The sequence below is a fragment of the Scylla paramamosain genome, unplaced genomic scaffold (assembly GCF_035594125.1).
Source record: "Scylla paramamosain isolate STU-SP2022 unplaced genomic scaffold, ASM3559412v1 Contig32, whole genome shotgun sequence".
In the NCBI taxonomy this organism is placed as follows: Eukaryota; Metazoa; Arthropoda; class Malacostraca; order Decapoda; family Portunidae; genus Scylla; species Scylla paramamosain.
In genome coordinates this window covers 482,487-505,000 of record NW_026973697.1, presented here as the reverse complement: position 1 = coordinate 505,000, position 22,514 = coordinate 482,487, and the positions used below count along the sequence as shown (strand labels likewise).

The 22,514-nt window shown below is 39.7% G+C and overlaps 1 protein-coding gene across 8 annotated transcripts in view; it reads right to left on the bottom strand.

Moving 5' to 3' along the window:
* Positions 1-20,587, bottom strand: part of LOC135097792 (uncharacterized) — a 26,552-nt gene extending 5,965 nt beyond the window's left edge. For 2 of the 8 annotated variants that reach the window (XM_063999848.1, XM_063999843.1), the window contains exons 1-7: positions 20,541-20,587; positions 17,755-17,916; positions 16,204-16,285; positions 2,819-3,031; positions 2,592-2,730; positions 1,755-1,882; positions 1,015-1,343 (exon numbers count right to left, since the gene is read on the bottom strand). In XM_063999848.1, the coding sequence (XP_063855918.1) occupies positions 2,696-2,730; positions 2,819-3,031; positions 16,204-16,285; positions 17,755-17,796 (372 nt within the window). In that variant the 5' untranslated portion in view covers positions 17,797-17,916; positions 20,541-20,587 and the 3' untranslated portion in view covers positions 1,015-1,343; positions 1,755-1,882; positions 2,592-2,695. Of the gene's footprint in view, positions 1-1,014; positions 1,344-1,754; positions 1,883-2,591; positions 2,731-2,818; positions 3,032-16,203; positions 16,286-17,754; positions 17,917-19,988; positions 20,105-20,540 lie in introns of those variants that run through there. The other 6 variants (XM_063999849.1, XM_063999846.1, XM_063999847.1 and 3 more) reach the window with 4 other exon arrangements.
* Between the last annotated feature and the right edge of the window lie 1,927 nt (positions 20,588-22,514).

The following is a 22,514-nucleotide window of genomic DNA, read 5'->3' as shown; positions in this document are numbered from 1 at the left end:
TTTAGTTATACAAAAAGGTATTTTTATAATGCATATGATTATTTTATTTAAGTTAGAACTAAATTTGATAGGAATTTCTTTAATATTGAATTCATTTTCATGTTTTTTCTTCTTCTAGAGTTCTTTCAGCCATATTACTATTTTTTTTTAATTATAAAGCATTTTTTTCTTTTTTGCATATTCTATACCACCATTCTTATCTACTAAGATCTAATTTGACTGATTACCATTTATTGAATTTCTTCAGTAATTCTCTGGATGAGCAGTATTCTACTATACTATGAGTTTATGATGAAAAATAATGATTTGTACGATTTAACCCTTTAAGCGCGGGTGTCCACAATAGTGGATGTGGCATTTTTTAATGAATGCGCCGCCAGATTTGATTAGTTTGTCATCAAGTACAGTAAACATGTCGTTTTCTTTCCTGCAATGCCCACAAACCCTCTCTTACATTATCAGTGGTCAGTTAACGCCTTGTGCTAACTTTGACAGGATGTCTGCTAGACACCGCAGCTCCACTTACCCTTCCAGTCAACTCCATCCTCAAGTTGGGGCCCCTTTGACCTCAACACCAATAAAAAACACCAGGAAAGGCTTGGAAGAAAGCGAAATTGAAGCAGAGTTAGATAAAATTGTCACAAGCACAATCCTTGGTAGTGATGGATGTGGCTTTGTCAGTGAAAGCAGTGCTTCTAGTGATGTTCCTGATTTTCACAAGGGAAAGGGGTGTGTTGCAGAGAGAGAGAGAGAGAGAGAGAGAGAGAGAGAGAGAGAGAGAGAGAGAGAGAGAGAGAGAGAGAGAGAGAGAGAGAGAGAGAGAGAGAGAGAGAGAGAGAGAGAGAGAGAGAGAGAGAGAGAGAGAGAGAGAGAGAGAGAGAATGTTTAAGCATTTAATGAAAGTTAAAGAGAGGAGGTGTAACTCTAATATTTGCTTTAATGTTGATTCTCTTACTCAGCACAATCTCTCTCTCTCTCTCTCTCTCTCTGTATATTTGCAAGTGATATTAATACTTTGCTATAATAATAAGCACATGGCTGGTAGTGGCTGTGGGAAGCGTTGTGGTGGGGTTGTTGTTGTTGTTATTGTTATTGTAGTTGTTGTTGTAAGCAAGGTCACTGTGTCTGGCCTAATTTTTGTTGTTGTTGTTGTTGCTGTTTTTGGCTGTGGTTGCTGCTGTGGTTATTGCTGCTGTTGGTGGTGTGGGTGGTGGTGGTGATGGTGGTGGTTGTGGTGGCTGTGACTGGTTGTTGCTGTGATGGTTGTTGTTGTTGTGGTTGTTGATGATGTTGTTGGTGTGTGTTGTTCATTTGGAAGGCTGTATAGATGTTGTCTGCGTACTCTGCAACGAGGTAATAATAAAATGATGATAATAATAAAAATATGATGATAATAATACTAATAATAATAATAATAATAATAATAACAGTGTTTGCATGTATTTAAATACCAGAGTGGCATGAAAAAAGACTGCCATGAAAGAGAAAATAAAGACATGTGAGAAAATAAACAGAAAATAGAAACAAAGCAAGAAATGGGAGAAACAAGAGGAAGACAGAGAATGAGAGGAAGGAAAGAAGGAAGGATATAAAAAATTAAACAAAAGGAAGGATGGAGAGGGAACAAATAAGAGGGAAGCAAACGAAAAGAAAAAAAGAAAGAAAGTAAAACCATGAAGAAATACCAATAAACAGAGTAATAACATTAAACACCATAAAAAAACACCACCACCACCACCACCACCACCACTTACTCCTCCTGACACAAACACAAACGGGTGACAAGAGTGGCCAGCAGACAGGGAGGAGGCAACCACGGGCAGCAGAACCCTCACATCTGTCATGGCCACCCCAGGCATCACTAACCCAGGGGAGGAGGGGCCTGGGGGAGGGAAATGAGGAAAAGATTATAGATAGAAGATAAAATGATATGTAGAAGAGAAGAGATGGGGTAGAAATGCAAGAGAAAATGATAAAAGAGAGGAGTTGAAGGAATGGATGAAAGATGAAAGGGTAGACAAAGAACAGGATATAAGATAGATGAAGGATTGAAGGACACAGATGAAGAATAGGGATACAAGATAGATGATAATGAATAAGGGAATGGAAGAAATGAGGAAGAAATGGGAAAGGGAAGAGATATTTAATAATGTGTAGGTAAGAAAGATTAATGAAGAATAAAGGATGAGAAATATGAAGGAGTAAGAAGTGAGTGGAGATAAGAAAAGAGAGAAAAGCAAAAAAGGATGAATATAAGAGGGAGAGCGGGAGGGAGAGAAAGGGAAAGGAAGAAGAAGAAGAAGAGGAGAATTAGCTGAAAATGAAGTGTAATATAGAATTTTCTCTCTCTCTCTCTCTCTCTCTCTCTCTCTCTCTCTCTCTCTCTCTCTCTCTCTCTCTCTCTCTCTCTCTCTCTCTCTCTCTCTCATATCTTCCCTTCCTCCCATTTTTTTCCATGTAGTTTCCTTTCCTTTTACATTCCTCCTGTTTCCTTCATTATTCTCTTCTCATGCTACTGAAAACCCAACACACACAAACACACAAACACACACACACTACCCCCTCCCCCTCTCTCTCCCTCTCCTTCTCACCTCCAGGAAGGGGCATGGTGGTGGAGTAGCCCTGGAGTAGCTCCTAGCAGAGTTGTAAGCAGTCACCTGCACCAGGTAATGGGTGGAGGGTGTGAGGCCCCCTATCACACTGGCCGGCCCCCTTCCACCCTCTTGGATACTGTGGATGGAGTGGAGTTCATCAGTTTGGATGGCAAAAGGGAAGAAGAGAGAATTACATGACAGCAAGAAAAGGTTCACTACACTACCTCTGTCCTCACCCACAATCCAGGTAACAGCACTGGTTTGTCTGTAGACAACACTGTACTGGTTGATGGGACACCCCCCTTCGCTCCACTGGGCCAGGGACACTGCAGCCCAGGTGGTGTTGACCCAAACTGCCCCCTCCCACCGGCCTGCCAGTGGGGCGGGGGGGAGCCGGCTGTCTTGGTGCGCAGGCTCTCCAATGGTCGGCCTTCTACCTGGGATGGGAGGGAGTGACTGGCTGGTTAACTGGTTGATTGGTTAATTGGTTGAGTAACTGACCGATTAATTGGTTGGCTTCTTAATTGATCCAATGATAGGTTGATAGCTTGACTTATGGCACTGACTGACTGACTGACTGACTGACTGACAGACAAACAGACAGACAGACTGACAGACAGACAGACAGACTGAGTGACTGACTGACTGACTGACTGACTGACTGACAGAATGACTGACTGACTGACTGACTGATTGACTGACTGACTGACTGATTGACTGACTGACTGACTGACTGACAGACAGACAGAATGACTGACTGACTAACTGACTGAGACTGATGGACTGACTGACTGAAAAACAGACACAGACAGACAGAGAGACAGACAGACAGACAGACAGACAGACAGACAGACAGACAGACAGACAGACAGACAGACGACTGACTGACTGACTGACTGACTGACTGACTGACTGACTGACTGACAGACAGACAGACAGACAGACAGACAGACAGACAGACAGACTGACTGAGACAGACAGACAGACAGACAGAGACAGACAGACTGACTGACTGACAGACAGACAGACAGAGACAGATAGACAGACAGGCTGACTGACTGACTGACTGACTGACTGACTGACAAACAGACTGACTGACTGACTGACTGACTGACTGACTGATTGACTGACTGACTGACTGATAGATAATTTAGGGTTTTATTTATTTGTTATGTATGGTGGTTATGTCACAACTAGGTAAATACAACTAGGTAAACACACAGAGCCTCACCAATCTCAACAATGAAAGACAGGGCAACACACACACACACACACACACACACACGGAGCCTCACCAATCACAACAATGAAAGACAGGGCAACACACACACACACACACACACGGAGCCTCACCAATCACAACAATGAAAGACAGGGCAACACACACACACACACACACACACACACACGGAGCCTCACCAATCACAACAATGAAAGACAGGGCAACACACACACACACACACACACACACAGAGCCTCACCGATCTCAACAATGAAAGACAGGGCAACACACACACACACACACACACACACACACACACACACACACACACACACACGCACACACGGAGCCTCACCAATCTCAACAATGAAAGACAGGGCAACACACATACACACACACACTTCCGACTTCGTTGAGAGCAGACGTGTCAGGAGCAGCTGCGCCGAACTTGCCTATTTGTGGGTACAGGGTCAGAGTTATTTTCTTAGCCTGTCTCCATACAAAAGTATAAGAAAGTGCACAGTGTGGGGTGGAGTTTTTATGGAAGAAGTAGAAAAAGAATCGGAGATGGAATAGATGAAGTGAAAATTGTGGGTGAAAACACCGAATCCGAATCGGTTGTAAACAAAGCGTGATGGCGGCCACCGCCACGTTGCCGTCACCCAGAGGCACACCAAAATTTGAAGGATTTGGTGAAAAAGATATACAAGTAGGCAGGTTAAATGCAAGATTATGGAAATTAGAAGAAGAGAATGAAAAGATATGAGAGGAAATAAGAGGATTGGTGACATTAGTCAGAGGATGGGAAGGAGATAAGGAGAGGGGACTTAAAGACATTGTTGAAGAGCTGGAAGAGTTGAAAGGAAGGGACTTAAAAAGAGAAAGGGAAAACAAGAAACAGAGAGGAAGTGGAAAAGATAGTGGATTTAAATGTAAAGTACAGTGAAGAAATACAAGAACTCAGAAAATGGAAAGCTAAGGAGCATGGTGGAGAAGAAAGAAGTTAGGATAGATGAAGGCAAAATCCAGAGTGAAGTAAAAGGCTTAGTCGAAAAGGAAGTGAAAAGTTGGAAAGAGAGAGAACAAGAGAAGATAGATATGACAGAAATAATATGAAAACAGCAAGAACAACATGATAAAGAGATGGCGAAAAAAGTAGTGAAAACCATTAAGGAAAAAGATAACATAGTAAGGGATGCGGTACAAAAAAAGATGTGCCTGATGGTGTTTAAGGATAAAGAGAAGACCATATCAAATAAAGTTCTAAGAGAAAGAGAAGAATTACAAAGAGCAAAAGAAGTCATTGGGAAAATTGTAGGAGATGAAACGGATATACAAATAGAAGTGTACAGAATTGGGAAATATTCAGAAGCGGGAAACGTCCCATGAAAATAAGACTTAATACCCAAGCGGCAGCCGAACACATCTTGAGAAGAAGGAGTTTGTTAAGAAATATAGAGGGTATGAAGGATATATGTATAAGAAGAGAAATGAATGAGGAGGAAAGAAACAAGGTGAAAGAGTTAAAAGAGGAGGCCAAGACAAAAAACAAAGAGAGAACACAGGTACAGGCAGAAAGGTATATATGGAGAATGATAGACATGAAAATGAGAAAATGGTGGCTAAAGAATGCGGAGCAAGAAGTAAGACAACAAAGAGAGAACACAAAAGAAATGGGTCCACAATAAATAAAATTAAAGTTATGTATACAAACATAGATGGATTAGTGTCCAGCCTAAGGGAACTAAGAGATTATTTACATGAAAAGAAACCAGAAGTGGCATGCATTATGGAAACAACACTAACAAGGGAGATTAATGTTGAATTTGAAGAAGAAGGATATAACATATGGAGAAGAGATAGAAAGAATAAGGGAGGAGGAGGAGTGATGATTCTAGTAAGAAAAAACATCTTGATAGAAACAGTGGAATATGGTGAAGGGAGGTCAGAAACATTGAGTGTGGAGATCAAGATCCAAGGACAAGAAAGCAGAAAAATTATTGTTGCATACATGCCTCCAAAGACCAACACTTGGGTGACTGATGATTATAAGCACATGCAAAGCGAGTTCATAAAAAGTATAGATGACATGCTAAAGATAAGAAACAAGGTGTTACTAGTAGGAGATTTTAACAGCAAGGAGATAAACTGACAGGAGGTGACAGGGATTGCCAATACATGGAGTGAAGAATTTTTACAGACTATGATGGTAAACACAATGGATCAATGGGTGAAAGAAAATACTAGGTACAGAGGGGAAGATGAACCATCGCTACTAGACTTGGTTTTTACAAAAAAGCCAGAAAATGAACCAAGTATAGAATATTTGTGTCCAGTGGGAAAAAGTGATCATGTGAAGATGGAGATAGAGATCAAAGAAGAAGTGCCAAAATTCAATGAGGAATATAAAAATGAGAGAAAAAATTATGCTAAGGCAGACTTTGCAGGGTTAAAGAAATTCTACGGAGAGCTTGATTGGAGTAATTTATTAAGAGGTATGGAGGTGCAGAAGAAATATGAAGTGTTTTTAAGCAAGTTTAGAGAAGGTGTTGAAAGATATGTGCCAAGATATAAGGTAAAAGAAAATAAGAAAGTGTGGTTTAATGCAAAGTGTGCAGAGGCAAAAAAGAAGAAGGAGAGGGCATGGAAAAAAATTAGGAAACAATGGAATGAGATAAATAGAGAAGAATACAGGACAGCTAGAAATGATTATGTTAAAATAAGAAGAGAAGAAGAAAGAAATTTTGAAAGAGATGTAGTTGGAAAGTGTAAAGAAGAACCCAAACTTTTCTATAGATATGTAAATGGAAAAATAAAGCATAGAGATACCATTACAAAGCTGAAGAAAAATGGAGAAATTTATGAAACCACACAAGAGATGGCCGAGATACTGAATAAAAGCTTCAAGTCTGTATTTACAAGAGAAACTGTCTTTGCATCACTGGGAGATGAGGAACAACAGAAAGGAATAGAAAACATACAAGTGGAAAGAAAAGAAATTAAAAGACTACTGGAAGAGCTAGATACTAGGAAGGCGATGGGACCAGACGAAGTAAATGGATGGATATTGAAAGAATGTAGAGAGGAATTGGAAGAACCAATATAGGAGATAATTAACAGTTCTTTGAAGGAGGGAAAAGTACCAAAGGAATGGAAGAGAGCAAATATAGTACCGTTATACAAAGGAGGTAATAAAATGGAACCACTGAATTACAGACCAGTCTCACTCACGAGTATTGTAAGTAAACTCTGTGAAATAGTCATTAAAAACAGATGGGTGTAATATCTTGAACAAGAAAATATAATAACAGAAAAACAATTCGGTTTCAGGAAAGAGAGATCTTGCGTAACAAACTTACTGAGCTTTTATACAAGAGTAATAGATAAACTACAAGAGAGAGATGGTTGGGTTGATGCAGTCTATTTAGATCTGAAAAAAGCTTTTGATACAGTTCCACATAAAAGTCTCATATGGAAACTGGAACATTGAGGAGGGCTAAAAGGAAAAATACTTGAGTGGATGAAGGATTATCTCCAAGGTAGGGAAATGAGTACAGTGATCAGAGATAATAAATCAAGTTGGTGCGAAGTAACAAACGGAGTACCACAAGGGTCTGTGTTGGCACCTATAATGTTTCAGGTCTATATAAATGATATGACGGTGGGTTTAAATAGCTATATTAACATGTTTGCAGATGATGCAAAATTGATGAAAGTAATAAAGAACCAAGAGGATACAGAGGGATATTGATAGAATTTATGAATGGAGTAAACGATGGAAATTAGAATTCAATATAAAGAAGTGCCATGTAATGGAGATGGGAAGAAGTAAAAGGAGACCTTCATGGGAGTATAAGATGGGAGGAATCACAATACCAAAGAGCAAAGAAGAAAAAGACTTGGGAGTAATAATTCAAGACACGCTATCACCAGAAAAACACATCAATGGAATATTTGGCTCTACATATAATTTGCTAGCAAATATCAGGGTGGTATTTAATTACCTTGACAAAGAAATGATGAAGAAAATTATAACACACATGATACGCCCGAAACTGGAATACGCAGCAGTGGTATGGTCTCCACACAAGAAGAAAGATATAAGGAAATTGGAAATGATACAAAGAATAGCTACGAAAATGATACCTGAATTGGAAGACCTAAGTTATGAAGAAAGACTGGAAGAAATTGGATTACCAACACTGCAAGAAAGAAGGAAAAGAGGAGACCTGATAACAATGTTCAAATTAATAAACAACATGGAGAAGATAGACAGAGATGACCTAGTTGTAAAAGTGGAGGAAGAAGATAGACGTACAAGAAGAACATATGGAGAAATTAAAGAAGAGTCATTGTTTGGGAGATATTAAAAAATACAGCTTTCCGCATCAAACGGTTGAAATATGGAATAACTTAAAAGAAGAAGTGGTTGCGGCAAAGAGTGTGCACATGTTTAAAGAGAGATTAGATAAATTCGGGTATGGAGACAGGACTAATTGAGCCTTGGCTCGGACCCTGTACTATACAACTAGGTAAATACACATTATTGCAAGAACGAAGGCTTCATATTTGAGAGAATCCAAGAAAAGTCGAGGATGGTGAGATGCTTGAATGATATAACAAATACAGCTTCCCACAAAGAAATGTTAATATATCTGGAGGAGTAGAGTAGAAAAAGAGGAGATAATAATGGGGACATGAAAAAAAGATTAATTATAAATACAGACACAAATGTGACTCAAACTTTGCATATTACTGCAACTAAATAAAAAAAATAAAAAAAAGAATTCTTGGCAATTATCAGGGAACATATATCATACCAAGAAGACATCACACATTCCTGTACATCCCTACTTACTGCAGTATAAAATTTCAACCAAATGTATTTTCCTTGCCTTTCAAGATGCCACTTCAAGATGAAAAAAATACCCACCTTTCATCCACTAATTTATTTAACTATCTCTTTTAACAACAATAGTACTCATTATCTTATATTTCTAGAGTTAAGTAAGCAATATGGTGTAGTAGCAATAAGCTCCCATCATGACTTGTGTGGGAATTGCTGAGTGAACTTTACCATTCCCTCCCCCACCAACAAAAAGATGGTCACATTCCTTAAGGTGGCTCCCTACTACCCGTGAGCCTCTGTGGCTATGGGTATAAAATCCAAAATCCATTAATCATAGGCCACAAAATTCTGACCACCTACTACAACCACAGTCTTTGTCTCCCTGGTGACTACCTTCCTTCCCCTACAACCTTCTCTCATGATCAAATACTGTGCACAACATTCTTATAATATATGATGAAGCTTTCTATCCTTCAGCATGCTACCTTTTGGGGGAAAACTAATAATTCATGTGCACAACATTTTTATAATCTATGATGAAGCTCTCTGTCCTTCAGCCTTTTTAGTGAAGATTTTACATATTCATTACACACAAGTTAAAGGCCATGATGAAAAATACAAATAAGTACAGAAATACAAGGCACAAATTTAAGAATGCAAGACAAGAATGCATAGGAAATGCACATAATTGAAAACTTTAAGAAGAAATTCCTTTCTTGTCAAGCCCAAGTGAAGACAGAGCAAATAGTAGAGAAAAATATTACCACCACCTTTTGCTTCTGCCATTGTCCCACCTCTTCCCAACATGACTGAAATGGCTCCAAATAATGGCTAATGTAAGGACAAAGTGACAGGTGTGAGGAGCAAGGCAGGGTCCTAATGACGCACTGCCACACACCCACATTGCCCCCTCAGCCCAACCTTCCACACACAGCCTTATCATCATCCTTTCCTCAACACATCCATTGTCTTTCGCATCCCAGAGTAAGCTACACTGAGAGCTTAACCAATGTACCCTGTGTCTGTCAGAAATGGAAAAATAATAGTGGCCAGACACACTCTCTTTCCACAGTCTTACCACCATCCTTTCCTCAACGTAATGTCCTCAAACGTAATGTCCTCTGTAATTACGCCCAATCACAAAGAGCGGTTTTATATGCACTTTTTGTCTTCTTTTACTAACATTTTTTTTTTTTATGTAGGAAGGATACTGGCCAAGGGCAACAAAAATCTAATAAAAAAATGCCCACTGAAATGCCAGTCCCATAAAAGGGTCAAAGCAGTGGTCAAAAATTGGTGGATAAGTGTCTTGAAACCTCCCTCTTGAAGGAATTCAAGTCGTAGGAAGGTGGAAATACAGAAGCAGGCAGGGAGTTCCAGAGTTTACCAGAGAAAGGGATGAATGACTGAGAATACTGGTTAACTCTTGCGTTAGAGAGGTGGACAGAATAGGGGTGAGAGAAAGAAGAAAGTCTTGTGCAGCGAGGCTGCGGAAGGAGGGGAGGCATGCAGTTAGCAAGATCAAAAGAGCAGTAAGCATGAAAATAGCGGTAGAAGACAGCTAGATATGCAACATTGCGGCGGTGAGAGAGAGGCTGAAGACAGTCAGTTAGAGGAGAGGAGTTGATGAGACGAAAAGCTTTTGATTCCACCCTGTCTAGAAGAGCAGTATGAGTGGAACCCCCCCAGACATGTGAAGCATACTCCATACATGGATGGATAAGGCCCTTGTACAGAGTTAGCAGCTGAGGGGGTGAGAAAAACTGGCAGAGACGTCTCAGAACACCTAACTTCATAGAAGCTGTTTTAGCTAGAGATGAGATGTGAAGTTTCCAGTTCAGATTATAAGTAAAGGACAGACCGAGGATGTTCAGTGTAGAAGAGGGGGACAGTTGAGTGTCATTGAAGAAGAGGGGATAGTTGTCTGGAAGGTTGTCGAGTTGATAGATGGAGGAATTGAGTTTTTGAGGCATTGAACAATACCAAGTTTGCTCTGCCCCAATCAGAAATTTTAGAAAGATCAGAAGTCAGGCGTTCTGTGGCTTCCCTGCGTGATATGTTTACCTCCTGAAAGGTTGGACGTCTATGAAAAGACGTGGAAAAGTGCAGGGTGGTATCATCAGCGTAGGAGTGGATAGGACAAGAAGTTTGGTTTAGAAGATCATTAATGAATAATAAGAAGAGAGTGGGTGACAGGACAGAACCCTGAGGAACACCACTGTTAATAGATTTAGGAGAAGAACAGTGACCGTCTACCACAGCAGCAATAGAACGGTCAGAAAGGAAACTTGAGATGAAGTTACAGAGAGAAGGATAGAAACCGTAAGAGGGTAGTTTGGAAATCAAAGCTTTGTGCCAGACTCTATCAAAGGCTTTTGATATGTCCAAGGCAACAGCAAAAGTTTCACCAAAATCTCTAAAAGAGGATGACCAAGACTCAGTAAGGAAAGCTAGAAGATCACCAGTAGAGCGGCCTTGACGGAACCCATACTGGCGATCAGATAGAAGGTTGTCAAGTGATAGATGTTTAAGAATCTTCCTGTTGAGGATAGACTCAAAAACTTTAGATAGGCAGGAAATTAAAACAATAGGATGGTAGTTTGAGGGATTAGAGCGGTCACCCTTTTTAGGAACAGGTTGAATGTAGGCAAACTTCCAGCAAGAAGGAAAGGTAGATGTTGACAGACAGAGCTGAAAGAGTTTGACTAGGCAAGGTGCAAGCACGGAGGCACAGTTTCGGAGAACAATAGGAGGGACCCCATCAGGTCCATAAGCCTTCCATGGGTTTAGGCCAGCGAGGGCATGGAAAACATCATTGCGAAGAATTTTAATAGGTAGCATGAAGTAGTCAGAGGGTGGAGGAGAGGGAGGAACAAGCCCAGAATCGTCCAAGGTAGAGTTTTTAGCAAAGGTTTGAGCAAAGAGTTCAGCTTTAGAAATAGATGTGATAACAGTGGTGCCATCTGGCTGAAGTAGAGGAGGGAAAGAAGAAGAAGCAAAGTTATTGGAGATATTTTTGGCTAGATGCCAGAAATCACGAGGGGAGTTAGATCTTGAAAGGTTTTGACATTTTCTGTTAATGAAGGAGTTTTTGGCTAGTTGGAGAACAGACTTGGCATGGTTCCGGGCAGAAATATAAAGTGCATGAGATTCTGGTGATGGAAGGCTTAAGTACCTTTTGTGGGCCACCTCTCTATCATGTATAGCACAAGAACAAGCTGTGTTAAACCAAGGTTTAGAAGGTTTAGGACGAGAAAAAGAGTGAGGAATGTACGCCTCCATGCCAGACACTATCACCTCTGTTATGCGCTCAGCACACAAAGACGGGTCTCTGACACGGAAGCAGTAGTCATTCCAAGGAAAATCAGCAAAATACCTCCTCAGGTCCCCCCAACTAGCAGAAGCAAAACGCCAGAGGCACCTTCGCTTAGGGGGATCCTGAGGAGGGATTGGAGTGATAGGACAAGATAAAGATATGAGATTGTGATCGGAGGAGCCCAACGGAGAAGAAAGGGTGACAGCATAAGCAGAAGGATTAGAGGTCAGGAAAAGGTCAAGAATGTTGGACGTATCTCCAAGATGGTCAGGAATACGAGTAGGGTGTTGCACCAATTGCTCTAGGTCATGGAGGATAGCAAAGTTGTAGGCTAGTTCACCAGGATGGTCAGTGAAGGGAGAGGAAAGCCAAAGCTGGTGGTGAACATTGAAGTCTCCAAGAATGGAGATCTCTGCAAAAGGGAAGAGGGTCAGAATGTGCTCCACTTTGGAAGTTAAGTAGTCAAAGAATTTCTTATAGTCAGAGGAGTTAGGAGAGAGGTATACAGCACAGATAAATTTAGTATGAGAATGACTCTGTAGTCGTAGCCAGATGGTGGAAAACTCGGAAGATTCAAGAGCGTGGGCACGAGAGCAGGTTAAGTCATTGCGCACATAAACGCAGCATCCAGCTTTGGATCGAAAATGAGGATAGAGAAAGTAGGAGGGAACAGAAAAGGGGCTACTGTCAGTTGCCTCAGACACCTGAGTTTCAGTGAGGAAAAGAAGATGAGGTTTAGAAGAGGAGAGGTGGTGTTCTACAGATTGAAAATTAGATCTTAGACCGCGAATGTTGCAGAAGTTAATGAAGAAAAAGTTGAGGGGGGGTGTCAAGACACTTAGGGTCGTCGACAGAAAGGCAGTCCGACCTGGGGACATTTATGGACCCCTCCCCAGATGGGGACTCCGAGGCTGGTGTAGGAGTCGCCATGATTTTAAAATTTTTGAGTGAAGGGTGTGTGTGTTATTAGGTGCTTGTAGTTTTGTGTGGAGGAAGAGAGTTGTCTTTAGAGGGCAGGCTGTGACTACCCCCTTGTGTTGTGAGACACAAAGGGAAACGTTCAGTGAGGTCACAGCTGGGTTTAATGATAAGTTCAGAGCACCCCCTGAACAGTGCTTTAGACCTCACTGGGAGTAATTATTGTTTTGGCAGGTGTCTACTGCCTCCTCCTGGCAGGTTACCAAGGATGACTTAGTGGTGGGGCATATGAGGCAAATGCAATGCTGCTAGAGTGAAGTACAATACTGTTTCCTTATGAGATAACGCTGTGCATGAAATTTCATATAATTTTCAAATCAGTACAGTCCCCTCCACTTCCATGTTCATCACTTAGCACTGCCAATGTTGTGAACCACCTGCTTTCACTCATACCTCAGACAAATCTCATCAATCCCTGCATCACCCTCCCTCTTACTCATAACGAGTGGAACGTGTCTTGGATGTAAGTCGAATCAGGTGCAGTGGTTCACAGCAGACAATTCACACACTGGCAATGCTAAGTGATGAACATGGAAGTAGAGGGAACTGTACTTCAAGCTGGCTGAAGTTCTGGCTATTTCACATTCATATAATATATATGGAGATAACTAGTAATCATAAGGCAAAGTGTGCCATCATAATGAAGCAGCAACCTCATTGTGCACTGCTGTGCTAAACCCAATCATGTCATCTGCTCATTTCCATTAGTTATAGTCAAGATTCCCTTCTGTGGTAGGAAGACACATAAAGCAGCAAACTCATTGTGCATTGTTGTGCTAAACCCAATCATGTCATCTGCTCATTTCTGTTGGTTATAGTCAAGATTCCCTTCTGTGGCAGGAAGATACAGCCTCACTGTGCACTTTACAGCTACCTTGAAAAAAATACTGCTTCTTTTAGAAAAGGTAACTGAGAGGGGTGCAGTGAAAGGAGAGGGAATTTCTCTCCAGTATTTTTGTTTCTACAATAAGACAAGGCATGTTGTATGTGTCTTGACCTGGCTACCCTCTTCAAGGAGGATGCCAACCAGGTGGGAAGATATAGGTGATTAAGACCATATGAAGTAGCCTGTTTTAAGCAGCTTAGGTTTGTAAGTTGCTGTGGATGGAAGAATATGTGCATGAATGAAAATTAGAATGAATGATGCAAGAAAGGTGTGGGGAAGACTGAAAACTGTATTTATATGGATGTATTTTACCTCCAATAAATGCAAAGAAAACTTTTAGGATGGGGTATTAGTGGTGACTATATTTAATGAAACTGAAACATGAGACTCGGAAACCAAGGAGAGAGGGAAAATGAATGTCATTGAGATGAGATATCTGAAGAGTATGTCTGGAGTAACACATAAGGATTGAATAATGAGTCAGTTGTGAACAATGAAGTGTGAAGGATAACTGATGTGGAAAGAGAATAGGCTGACTGAGTAGAGCAGAAAGTGTAATGACAATAACATGCCTTCCCTTTGGAGCATCAGAAAAACACTTGAAAAATATATCTGAAGGTGGGACAAATATTTCTACCATGAGGTATAAAGTGCAGTGCCTTGGACATCAGGACCATAAGCAATTCCAGTCCCAAACAATTTGAGGGGCTTTATACCACCTATCACTAATGGTTTGGGCATGCTGAGAGGAAGAACAGGGCTAAGTGGTGAGGATGTGTGAGGTGTAAGGCTGAGAAGAGAACCAGAAATGAAATGGACAGATGGTGTGAAGAGCATCATATGTAAGAGGGATATCTGTGAAACAAAGAAGAGGTCATGTTTATTAGTGATGAATGGAGAACTGTCATGAATGCACAAACAGAGATGCTGCATTAAGGATCAGATCAAGAGAAGGATCTTTTCACCACATATCACTCCAGAATGTTACACTCAGACTATGGATATGAAGCCACTGAAAGTGGATACTTTCTTTAATGTCTCCCATACAGAGGCTACAGCTCTCCTTACAACAAAGGAGAATCAAATGTCTCCAGCAGTTCACCATGAGAAAGCAAAGAAGAGAATGAGGAAGTAGATTTTAATGTAGTGATGGAAGGAATACCAGACTTCAAATTGGCTCATTCTATCAGGAGTAAGGAACAAGCCAGGAGCAGCCAATTTCAGCATCAAACCAAGCCAATCCTCCCTTTCCAAAATACTAAGTTAAGATCAACCTTGTCATCTGCATCCGCCAAGCAGCACAGACTTCACTCTTTCTGCAGGACTCTGAATCATGAATCATTAATGAAAGCAAGAGAGAGAGAGAGAGAGAGAGAGAGAGAGAGAGAGAGAGAGAGAGAGAGAGAGAGAGAGAGAGAGAGAGAGAGAGAGAGAGAGAGAGAGAGAGAGAGAGAGAGAGAGAGAGAGAGAGAGAGAGAGAGAGAGAGAGAGAGAGAGTTAGCTAGCTTATGCCTTGATCCAAACCTTCAACACCAAGATATCCAAGAGTATGGAGCATTACCAATATCTTCAGCAGATTGTCAATGTGCCTGAGACACTAGAAGAGGTATTTATGAAGAAATCTAAGCATTAATAGGTGAACTGACATTCCATGAGACCATACCATACTCATTCTGATTAAAAGACCCTGCAACTGTGCATCACAGACATAAACAGGCATTCATGAGCATACATTTGAGGTCAAGGTAAAATTGGGAGCACAAGTTATAGCTGCACATGACCTCATCTCCGTGTACACCACTGAAACTGAGATGGATTATATCCCTTACCCAAGGGCACAGAGGTAAGGGATATTCAATTTTCCATAGTTTACCTTCCCCATGCTTCCCCAGGTAGTCTTTACCAACCAATCCAAAGGATGACAAATGGGTGAACTATGCATCAACTGCCCCAGCCCAGATTCAAATCAGGGCCCACAGATTCATAGTCAAGCACACGACCCGCTTTATCATGGAGGCACAGTGTCAGCTAATATATGAATAGCTACACAATGAATGCATCCTTTTTTTTTCTCTCTCTAAGATGGTAAAACTTCAGTCAACATGAGATGCTACTGTTGCAGAAATGGCCAGGTCTTTATAACTGGCCAATTGTGAGCATTTACTTAGCTAAGACAATATTAAATTGTTAGATAGTACATCATATTCTTGTCTCTCTACATAAAAGAACATTAGTCAGCTTAAGGCACCACTATCACAGAAATGGCCACCTCTTAAAAATAAATGAAAGAATGCACACTAGTTTTCACCAATGCTAATTAAGTATTGATGACTAAAGCTAATGATCACCAAAGCTTACCTGTCTCAGAGTCCACAGTAAAGCCCAGTTGTAGCCAGAGGTTGTCCTCGGGTTTCTCATCAATGGTGGTGTCACTCTTGGGCTGAAAATATTAAATAATCTTAGTGAAACAGAACACAATGAAACAGAATAAAATACCTAATCTGCAATCCATACACTGCAAATTTTGTTTGAGTATTGTGAGTCTCACAAATTTGACAGGACATATGAAAATAAGTAAAACAGAACACAGTAAGACAGAATAGAATGCCTGATCTCCAATCCACAGATTATATAAGTAAAACAGAACACAGTAAGACAGAACAGAATGCCTGATCTCCAATCCACAGATTATATAAGTAAAACAGAACACAGTAAGACAGAACAGAATGCCTGATCTCCAATCCACAGATTATATAAGTAAAACAGAACACAGTAAGACAGAACAGAATGCCTGATCTCCAATCCACAGATTAGAGGTTTTGTTTAAGTATTGCAAGTTTTGTGAATTTGTGGATGATATAAAAATATTAAACAATCTCAGTAAAACAAAACAAAAAATACCAAAGTATTCACACTATACAAGTGTTGTCTGAACATTGCAAGGTTAATGAATTTGACAGGAAGGAATGAAGGACATGAAAATATTAAACAACCTCAGTCAAATAACACAATTAAATAAAATAAATTACCTAATCTCTAATAAAGCCAATAAAAAGGTTTGTTAATGGATGAATGACATGAAAATATTAAACATCCTCAGTAAAATAACACAATTAAACAATAAATGACCTAATTTCTAATAAGCCCAATAAAAAGTTTAGTTTGAGCAATGCAAGTCTCATGCATTAGAAAGGAGGGACTGTAGAACATAAGATGGAGAGAATGATATAGGGAAAATAATGAAATAAGCTCAAGGAAGGCCTTATAGTGGCATAAGTGAAACACCTTTCTTAGCTCTCGGGTTCTGAGTCACTAACTCTGGCAAGTGCCACAATTCTGCCCCCTTTATGTGCCCTCCGTCATATTCATACGGGTACCTACGGTCAATAATTCTGCAGGAGGCAAGTTTATCATTGTACTTGCCCTTAATAACATCAGCTAGAGTATGAACACTTATAGACTGAAGGTCTGGGTGTTTCCCAATCTCAAGGATAGGAAGCAACAGAGCCTTGGAGAAGTCACCAGTGAGATTCTCTTCACGTTTATAACTTTTGTTTAAAGCCTTCATTGTAGAGACATGAGTTTCCGAGTGGCAACAATTCATCTCTGGATCAGAGGATGACCTGAGTGGATCCAGTTTCCTGAGTTTGGTCTCCACAGTACTGGCACCCATTTCTGAATGTGATCGTTCTATGGGATAAATATGCCCACAGTTGGAACCATGGTTGTCTGGCGATAAGCTGATTGAAAATTCAGTTGAGTCAAAGAGGCTGGACCAAGGCGTGTCACAAGTACTGGAGGAGAGTGAGAGTCATCGGCATGGAGTGCCAGAGAGGGTGGTGTAGTGTGGGGACACAGCCAGGTTAGACTTGGGTGAGAAGTTCTCATCACTGAACTGAAATGACTTACGCTCCCTTCCCTGCAGCACATTGTCATACAAGTCTTGGGCATTCATGGTAGTAGTGTTTCTTCTTTGCTTGTGCAGCTGTGCTTCTTTACCTACTCAGGTGTTCAGATCCAGTAATTCACTTCTGTCCGAGTTCTGCAAGTTCTTGCTGTACATTCTTGTCCCTTGAAAGCAACATTGCAATTAAAACTAACATAACAAAAGTAACAAAACATATTTGTACAAGAGTTGAATAAAACAAATAAAATAAAAAATCTATTTACTTGATTTACATCAGATTTTTTATATAAATCAATTCTTTTATTACAGGCAAAGCAAAGTTTTCTAAGGAGATTGTTGTTTCATTTTGAGCTGCCTGATCCAGCCCAGCTCAACTATAACACTCTTGAAACACTAATATCTCTTCAACAACATAGCCGATTGTAACAAAATTTGCACCATATGACAACACAACTCTATCAATTTTATATGATATAGCTTTCATCTCTTCTATTGGCTGAAGTCAAAGGGTAACTTGTAAAAAGTAGAAGTGTGTCAAAATTGGGATTTTGTAAACCAAACTTCAGTTTTTGCAGGTTTTCATCAACTTTTGTTTGTCTCAACAAAAGTGGACACCAATAAACACAAAATGAAATTTCCTATCCAACAGTACATAGCACAACCATTCGACTCTTGCAATGTTTTTTGCTAGAGTGATCTGAATATTAGTCAAGTGCACAATCTGCAGGGTGCTTCCACTGTTTCATTACTGACAGCTTCGCTCGTCAATCGCCTTCCAGGCACTTTACTGGTTTAACCCTTATAGGGTGGATGGTGTCTATAGTTGATGCAATGTAGAGGCAGGTGGCTTCTATAGTTGACCTATAATTTCAAATTTCAAATTTTCCAAAGTTCACGGTGGCAGAAGATTGAAGAGGAAGAATTGATAAGTGTGATGCTATTACATGTTAAGTAGTTGGTCAAAGCAGAGTTGAGAAATTGATGGAACATGACCTATTTTCACTGAATTGTCAAAACCAGCCCAGGTTGGAGGGGTGTCCATGAGGAATGTTCCTGTCCTTTAGGGGTTTAGGGGTTGTTCCAGTAACTATTTGTTTCAGTCTTATGAGGCCATTTTCTTGTATCAAACTTGGCCAGTGTTAAATGAAACTGTACTTTAATATACATTACCCAAGAGGAGTTTTTCACATAAAAATCATAGCTTAATCAGATCTGTTAGGTTAAAGTAACTATACATAAATACAAAGAAAAAGAAGTGGAACTCCAATCAAACATAAAAGTACAATAAAAAAAAAAAAAAAAAAAAAAAAAAAAATATATATATATATATATATATATATATATATATATATATATATATATATATATATATATATATATATATATATATATATATATATACTCGTATATATATATATATATATATAATTTAAATCATTAGATATTTGACCCAATGTAACATTTCAATAATTTTGGATACAGTATATTTAATTTTGATTTAAATAATTATTTTTTACGATAATTTAAATAAACTTAAATAATTTGACTTAAATCAAACCTACCCTGTCATGCACGTCACAACAAATTTTTCCTGCCATCACCTAAGTGAATAATGTAGTTATTGTCAGTAACAGCCCCCCAAAAATAAGAGGAGATGCAGGGCCAAGGAAATATGTACGAGTATATACAAGGTGCCCTAATCACATCCTAGCTTAGCTTCCTCTTGTCCCCTCTACTCCCCTCCCTTGCCTTACCCTCCCACCTCTGTCCTCCCATGCTGTGTGATCAATCAGGCTAACAAACTCCACCCATGCAATACAATGGTGCATAAGTGGACACAATGCCACTCAAAGGATGGACTCATAAATCTCATGAAGTATAATGACAGGTTTAGTGAAATTTCATGTACTACAGGGAGTGTGTCAATGCACTGTGCTGTTCATCTGCATTCACCTGTCACACCACGAACCACACAACAGTCACACCACACCACACACCACACAACCTGTCACACCACGACGTACCACACCCCACAATACCTCAGCCACACCAAACCTGAAGCAAGTCTAGGCCTCACCACACCACACGCCACACTACACATAAACCCACAACACCTTAGTCACACCACACCACACTTACACCAGATCTCGGCCCCACTATACCTCAGTACACCACTACACCACACACCACCACGACAAGCACACATCAAAGAACACCTGACCACAGCACACCGCACCTATACCACGGCATGTGCACACCACGGAGGACACCACACTTCGCTTCAACCAAGCCACGTCAGTCTCAGTAATCCTACGCTGCAGACTCATTCCTCACTCAGCTTTACCCAAGCTACTTAACAAGATGACCAACATGACGCACTGACACACGAAAATCAAAGTATATAAGAGTCGTATAACACTAATCATCTCTGGTTATGACGAGAAAACGGCCGCGTCGATCAACTCTGTCCTCTCATAACATTAGCAAGTGTTCCTGAAATATTTCCTGTCAAGGGATACTTATCAAAACTATCAAGCGCTTATCTATCATTGTGGTAACCTACGACAACAGGTCACTGAAACTTAGAAAGATTAATTATATCACCGGCAGCAGCTCCTTCCCACATCTCTTTTTGGCCAATAATCAGTTTTCTTTCATCCTCCCTAACTGACTGGCGATCAGTTTAAGTCTTATCTACCATAACTACGACCTACGACAACAGCAAGCTTATTAAAACATGAAAAATAAAATAAAAATAAAAATAAAAATAAGCAGCTACAGCTCTTACCCGTCCTCTCATTCTCTCTGTGGCAAAGAAAGTTTGACGTTCTCCAAGCGTCTTTCATTGAATATTTAAAAACAATATACCCATGGGATCAGTAAAAAAAACTATCCACCTCCTACTATATTGACGAATATGTAAAAAAATTTAAATACATAATGTGATGAGTTAATAATAAGGGCCTAAAGCTTCAATAGAACAAAGTCAAATGAACGATTAAATTTAAATTATGAAGTGACTCAATCCTTATGTGTTTCATATCTTTAAGTAATGGTTCAAAACTATGAATTATAGTTCTTTTTTTGAGACTGGAATTAATCCATCACTATTTTTCTCTCTCTCTCTCTCTCTCTCTCTCTCTCTCTCTCTCTCTCTCTCTCTCTCTCTCTCTCTCTCTCTCTCTAAGTATTCAGGCCAACATCGTAGATAATTCTAAATGAACTAACAAATAAATAAACCATTATAACCATACCAGGCAATATATATATATATATATATATATATATATATATATATATATATATATATATATATATATATATATATATATATATATATATATATATATATATATATATATATATATATATATATACTCGTATATATATATATATATATATATATATATATATATATATATATATATATATATATATATATATATATATATATATATATATATATATATATATATATATATATATATATATATATATATATATATATATATATATATATATATATATATATATATATTATATATATATATATATATATATATTATATATATATCAACAAGTATAACAAATTAAAACCACTTGTTTTTTCAGCCAAACCTATAAGGCAGAAAACTGTACCAGGAACACGTTTATAAAGAATAAACTCTTACCAGAACACATTTTGAAGGAATAAAATCGTACCCCAGAACCAGACGCCAGCGGAGGAACAACATTATAAAATATACACCTCAGTTTGCCTTCGTAAGCTATTGCCGGAGCGCGAGTTTGTTTTCAAGGTGTTGTACACAAAGTCACTGGCCCAGATAGTTGAGAGCTGGGGGAGTTTTAACTAGAAGCAAACATCACACACACACACACTCACACTCCCCTCCCTTAGTACCTATCCTGCCAGCCCACGATAAAACAGTATATCAAAACAACACACACACACACACACACACACACACACACACACACACACACACACTGAAAACATACTCGTACTCTGGGAAGTGAAACCAAAGCAATTTTAAGAGAGAGAGAGAGAGAGAGAGATGAGAGAGAGAGAGAGAGAGAGAGAGAGAGAGAGAGATCTGCCCTGCGTCACACACACACACACACACACACACATTCAGTTGGATAGTTTTATTTTCCTATATTGAGTAAAAGAGCTCTCTCTCTCTCTATCTCTCTCTCTCTCTCTCTCTGCTCTCTCTCTCTCTCTCTCTCTCTCTCTCTCTCTCTCTCTGTGTGTGTGTGTGTGTGTACGGGAAGAAGAGAGGGAAGGAAGGGAAGATGAAAGATGGTGAGTGATGAAGGAGGAACTGAGGGAGAGAAGAATGATAGTAAGGAGGAAAGAAAGGAGGAAAAGGAAGAGAGAGAGAGAGAGAGAGAGAGAGAGAGGAGAGAGAGAGAGAGAGAGAGGAGAGAGAGGAGAGAGAGAGAGGAGAGAGAGAGAGAGAGAGAGCAGTAATAATATATGCATCAGTAATTACTCAACTAAGATACACATGCATAAAGTAAACACATACACACACACACACACACACACACACACACACATACACAAACACACCTGGCATTCCCTCAAGGGACAACCTAAGCCTCTACTCTCCCCTCTTCCGCCCGTATCTTCGCCCTCACATTCCCCTCACAACATTCCCGCACCGAGAGAGAGTTTCACCTCCCCTCATAGCGACACATTAGGTAAAAATTTCCTCTCATTTCCCTTTTTACATTCTCAGAAACTCTACACTCCAAT